The sequence below is a fragment of the Nanorana parkeri genome, unplaced genomic scaffold (genome assembly GCF_000935625.1).
Source record: "Nanorana parkeri isolate BGI_ZX_2015 unplaced genomic scaffold, ASM93562v1 scaffold1841, whole genome shotgun sequence".
Taxonomy (NCBI): Eukaryota; Metazoa; Chordata; class Amphibia; order Anura; family Dicroglossidae; genus Nanorana; species Nanorana parkeri.
Window position 1 is genome coordinate 191,562 of NW_017308109.1, and position 6,132 is coordinate 197,693.

The 6,132-nt window shown below is 37.7% G+C and overlaps 1 protein-coding gene across 1 annotated transcript in view; it reads right to left on the reverse strand.

The window, feature by feature from the left end:
• Positions 1–5,873, reverse strand: part of LOC108799869 (extracellular serine/threonine protein kinase FAM20C-like) — a 152,612-nt gene extending 146,739 nt beyond the window's left edge. Inside the window, exon 1 of the mRNA XM_018571797.1 lies at positions 5,437–5,873. Coding sequence (XP_018427299.1) covers positions 5,437–5,873 — 437 coding nt within the window. The remainder of the gene's footprint in view (positions 1–5,436) is intronic.
• Between the last annotated feature and the right edge of the window lie 259 nt (positions 5,874–6,132).

Consider the following 6,132-nt stretch of genomic DNA (forward strand, 5'->3'; position numbering starts at 1 on the left):
TTATTAGGCCCCCCCCCCCCAGTTTTGACTGTGGTATCTTATGTGCCCCCCCTATATATTGTTCCTAGAGTCGCCACTGGAAAGAATGGAATGAATGCTGTCAAGAAAAGACTGTTTTGGCATGTAGAAATCCCCTTTTAGTGCTTGTTTACACCAGCCTGCACACTAAAATGACACTAAAGTGTCTGTTCTGTATATGCACTGGGGAACAGTGCCGTGCATTTTTACAATGTAAGGCATTGCTTCTTTCTTTTTTTTTTTTCTTTTGAAGTGAGCTGCAGTGCAGATGGGCAGAGAATTCAGGTGAGCTCCAGTGCAGAAAAAAATGCAGGAAATCTCCACTCCATTATAGTGTGAACAGGGCACATAGAAAACAATTTTTTTCTGTGTGCCATTGCGGTGACTGGTATTGATAAGGTGCAGAAAAATTCCAGTCGCCAGACATAGTATGCATGAGCCTTAAAGATCAAGTATCAAGTTTCTGCAAACTCTGCAGTGTGTGGCAGAAAAGCAAAATCACTGATTTAACACAGCTGCTTCCTGACCTTGGCATTGTTTTTTGTATATTGTAACAATTTGATGTTATAATCTTGGTTAACAAAAAATTATATTTATTTATTGAAGAACTTTATGTATACTGCAAATTGCCAACAGAACAAAAATGTTGTCCTGACATATCTGATTTTATTACTACTCATCTTTTTGTATAATTTGCCATCTGTAATCAAGTAGGACACAGTCATATTAAAAGCAATGATAATGATTACAAAAATGTATTTAGGGTTACATCCTGCTTCTTCATTGGTGTCCACACATTTACACCTGCCTGTTTCTAAACTAGACTAACTAAACTTTCGGAAAAAAACAAAAAAGCGCCAGAGAGGACTGCTCAACCAGTACAATTCAATGTACACATGAATAAAATTAGAATCAAAGTCTGTTTGGAAATTGATGATTAAATAAAAAATTGGTGAATGGGTAAAAAAAAAAACACGTTTAAAAACACGTTTAAAAAATGTGTGTCTGTAGGATGCTGCCCCAAATCAGCCGGGGGCAGCATCCTTGGGTCCATGGACTTAACTTATATACTTTTTATACTTCTATCATGAATTTTGTGAGTATGTTTTATATTTACCTTCTATTCTGATTTTAATAAATTTGTCTGCACCAGGAAAGGCGCCCCTTGTTTGTGTTTTATCTAAACTTTCGGGCTAAACAAAAAAAATAAATAGAGCCGATTCCTCCATAAACACTACGAGCGCATTGATTGAGGAATCCCTGCTGTTTCTTTTGTATGCTGACAGCGGCCGCTGTCCATAGTCAGAATACCTGAACAGAGCCAGCATCTCATTGGCTGCCGGCTCTGTTCATACAAAAATTTTATGACCTGCTCCTTCAATAAGCTGATCAAGAAATGCTGGCCAAAGGGGTGCCGACAGCAGCACCCACATTGCGAATTTTGGCCGGTTCCTGAAGAACCGGTGGAAATTTGCACAGTGTATGGCCACGTTAAGACTGGCACTGCTCTTATTGTACCACAGCCTCCACGTTGCATAAATATCATGCTGGCTATTTTTCCTTAGACTTACATGGCTACAATTGTTTTATATTTTTGGATAGCATATGGAATGGTAAAAATCCCCCTCAGGAGGTTTTGTTTTTGTTAAATCTGAAAGACTTCCCTTCTCTTTACACACAAGAAGGAGTAAGAGGAAATCTCTTTAAAGTCAGGGAAATCCATCACAGCTGTCACCTGAAAAATTGTTCCCATTGGAAGATTACCCCTGCATGGCTGCTCTAATCACAACTCAAAATTTTGGATTATTGCTCATTTTATGTCCTTATGACAATGGTCATGAGGACAAACATGGATGATTTACTACAGGCAAATAAGCTGTTTACTTTGCAAGATAAATATCCCTTAGCTGAGTGAATAGTGAATATGGTGAAATTTCACTTTAAAAAGAAATGTAAAAAAAAAAAAAACAGTATTTTTTGCTTGCGCGTATTTTGATGATGGAACTTCCAGCAGAACTTCACCTCATTCTCAATGCTAAGGGAAGGTGCCCTTGTAAAGTTTTGGATAGAGAGACATAGTTACATAGTTACATAGTATTTGAGGTTGAATAAAGACATTAGTCCATCAAGTCCAACCTATTAGGATCTAATTCTAGGAGTACCTGTACCCCTGTATATTACGGTCCCTTAAGAAATCGTCCAAAAGTTTCTTGAACAATTCCACATTATTTGCTGAAATCACTGCCTGTGGCAGTGAGTTCCAGACCCTAACTGATCTTACTGTGAAGAACCCCCTTCGCCCTTTGTGCTGGAATTTCTTTTTCCACCAATTTTAGGTGGTGGCCTCTAGTTTTTGTAATGGAGTTAATTTTAAACAGTTTATCGCTAATGTTGCTACCACCATTGAACATTTTGTACTCTTGTACATCTCCTCACCTCCAATGTGAACATGTTTAAATTTAGTAGCCTTGTCTCGTAGAGGGAGACAGGGATAGACTTTCACTCATTTTTGTTATTGCATTTTTTGATGACAGTTGTCACCAGTACCAGAAATGAGGGACAGTCTCACCCAACAGGGACTCGGACAGCCACAAAAATATAATTTTTTTTTATATCAAAGGTTACCCTGGGATTATTACCACTCACTCCCTGAACCAGCTGGAGTATCTCTGGGACAGGAAGTTAGGATTATTCTCCCAAACAGGGATACAGGAAGTAATAAAACGGACAGAAGCATTAAGCTTTTTCCACTCTAAATCAAAATCTATAATTAAAAAACGAAATTGCCTTCTAGTACCTCTACAACTATTATTATACACGACCTGCATAACCCATATCAACCACGCAGATATCCTTTTACTGTAATCAGATCAGGAGAAGCTGACTTGTTTTAAGTTGTTATAGTTTACTACATTATGCACATTGCTTTGTCCTATTAGATAAGCCCAATTTGTTCTGAAGGTTTCCAGATGGTGTAAAGATGATTTATCATCCTATATATAATATTGCAGAAGTGGACACATTTGTTGGTACCCTTACAGCTCATTTGAAACAATGCTACATACCTCCTGAAAAGTGAGGTAATTAAAAGTAATTGTCTCATGTATACCTGCATGCCATCAGTATGTTATAAAGTAGAACAAAGAAAGGGTGAAAAGAAAACAATATTCTTTTCTACAAAGATATTCCAAAATGAATTATAAATGAATGGATCATAGTGATATTTCAAACTGGTTTTAGTCACTATGCTGTTTGGTATGTTCATGTGCAGCACAGTGAATTTGGACCAAAGAAAGCAAAGGATAGATATGTCTGAGGTGATCAGAAAGAAACTGTAGACTAGCATGTCAAAGGTAAAGGCTACAAGACCATCTCCAAGCTTAATGTTGCAAATATTAAGAAGTTTAAGGTCCATGATAGTGTATCCAACCTCTCTGGACTTGGCTGTAAGAGCAAAATTGGCCCAAGATTGTACAGAAACACAGTGCGAATAGTAGACAAAGAACCAATTCGCTTCCAAAGAGATACAAGTTGAACTCCAAGGTCAAGGTATTAAGTGTCTATTTGAATGACAGTGGACTCAAAGTATGAAGACCCAGAAGGACACCACCGTTAAAAGAAAAACACACAAAACCAGACTGGAATTTGAAAAAATGCATATTGACAAGCAACAATGCTTCTGGGAGAATGTTCTTTGGACACATCAGACACAACTGTAGCTTTTTGGCAAGTCACATCAGCTTTATCATCAGCTCTATTTGCACAGATGAAAATATAAAGCTACAACTGAACACCATGCCTATTGTGAAATATGGAGGAGGCTCAATTATGTTTTGGGGCTGCTTTGCTGCATGTGGCATGAGGTGCCTTGAATTTGTACAGGGCAAAATTAAATCTCAAGCCTATCAAGGAATTTAGAAGTGAAACATACCCCCCAGTGTCAGACAGCACTTTCTCAGTTGCAGGTCATGGGTCCGCCAACAAGATCATGACCCAAAATACATAGCTAAAAGCACCAAGAATGGCTAAAAGCAAAACATTGGTCTATTCTGAAATGGTCATCTATGATCCTTGATGGTAACTTTTGTCCATTCCACATTTGTTTTATTATTTGAAATATTCTGTTGTATCAAAAACAAGAGCAAAGTCTGTTTTTTTTTAATTTTATTAAATATGGAATAAACAATGAAGGATGCCAATCACTTTTGTCAGTTTTAAGTTATTTCAGAAAAAAAATGTAGATGATTCTTTTTTCGTGTCAAGGTACCAGTAAATTTATTAATGACTGTATGTGTATTAAAAGTATGATAGTGCTTCATTCTGAGTAGTTTGGTAAGGTGCTTAAGTAACTGGAGCAGATAGTTTGTGCTTACAAATGGGTTTCAATTAGGGATGCACGGATATCAAGTACCGTACTGGTACAAGTACAAGTATTGATACTTTTCCAGTTCCATTAAAATACTAGACTAGAGAAAAATGTAAAAGTTAGGAGGCAGCTGTCATTTTAAGGAGCATCGGCTACGGGGTTCCTAGGAATATATATTTTAGGGATGCACCGATACAATTTTTTCCAGACCAAGTACAAGTACCGATACTTATCCAAGTACTCACAGATACCAATTACTGATACCTTTTTTTTAGTGTCATGCGACACTAAACCAATACAGACTAATGATTTCAGGACAGTGGTGGAGCGCCAGAGCCTAGTCGCAGCTGCAACCGCTGCCACCCTGGTAGTTCTCGTGAGAATGCCAAATATCAGCACCAATACAGATAATGGTATCTGAACATCCCTAGTTTCAATGTAATTTCAAAGTAATAAAAAGTGAAGACTTACAGTAATGTGGATATTTGCTTGCCCTAAAATTGAAGTAAGGTATGCATTGATGAATAATGTACTGGCAAAGTCTAAGGCTACCCAAAGACATAATATGCCGTAAGATATGCAAGTACAGTCCTACTGTCCTCAGAGCAGCATATCTCCCCAGCACTGCAGAGTGCTCCATACTCTTGCAAGATTGATCCATTAGATCAAATAAGTTTAAATAAATATAGAGGAGAGAGAAGATGAGTGGTGCAGGCAGACAGGTCAGAAATAGCGGCTGGGACATGTTTCCTGACCTGAATGATTGTTCCGCTCTAATAACAGGCTGTCCACAGTGGTGGAGAGGAACTATAGACATGAGCAAACTGCTGGATCAGAGGTTATCTTATGTCTAAGGGTAGCTTAAATTTGTCTAATTTATCCAAAAGTTAGGATGTGTATGTGCACTGTATGGCCGCTGTAAGTGTGCTACAAACATTGTAAAGTATTTTTATGTCAAATGTAGGGGTCACGCATTAACTGAATCACACAAGTTTTGAATAATTGGAACTGTATAATTATTTACTAATAGTTAACTTACAATGACAACTTACCATTCTTCACTTCCACTGCTTTTCAAGGTAAATCTTTCCTCTGTGTTAACTCTGAATAGCTTGTCCTCCTCTTTGATAACAGGCATTAGGGTGTTGTAAAGTGGGTGCTGGAAAAGTGAAGCCAACTTCGATCCTTGATATCCTTTTGTTGCTTTTTTTTGAATATTCTGGTTTATTTCTGAAGTCTTCAACATCTGGCTTGTGTCCACTGAAGATCCATTACTGCCACTAAAATCTTGCAGTGTCCTCGCAATTGGCATCTTCCGGACCAAATGTGTTTTGGCTCTGGGGTGGTTCTGAGATGGACATGGACAAGAAGCTGTTGTAGAAAGAGAGAAAATGTCCAAAGCAAAATGCATGGCAAAGGTAAGGAATAGGAGGGATAGCACCATCAACTTAAACCTCCGCTGTACTGAAAAATGTATACGCCGGATCATTTTCGTCAAAGAAGTTAATTTTTAGAAAGTTGAGTTAAAAATCCTTGCGGATAAAATATATTTAATTAAGCTGATGAATGGTATCAACTGAGATCTGTTGTACTGTAAAAAAAGAAATGAATCCTGATGCTGGCAAAAAAGGATAGTGTGTCATTGCAGAATTATTTGAGAGGTCGATCAATAAATGTTAATCCAGCCAATATTTGCCTTGTAACATTTTTTGGCAACATCACTTGGAAAATAAGGGTGGTTTCAGCAT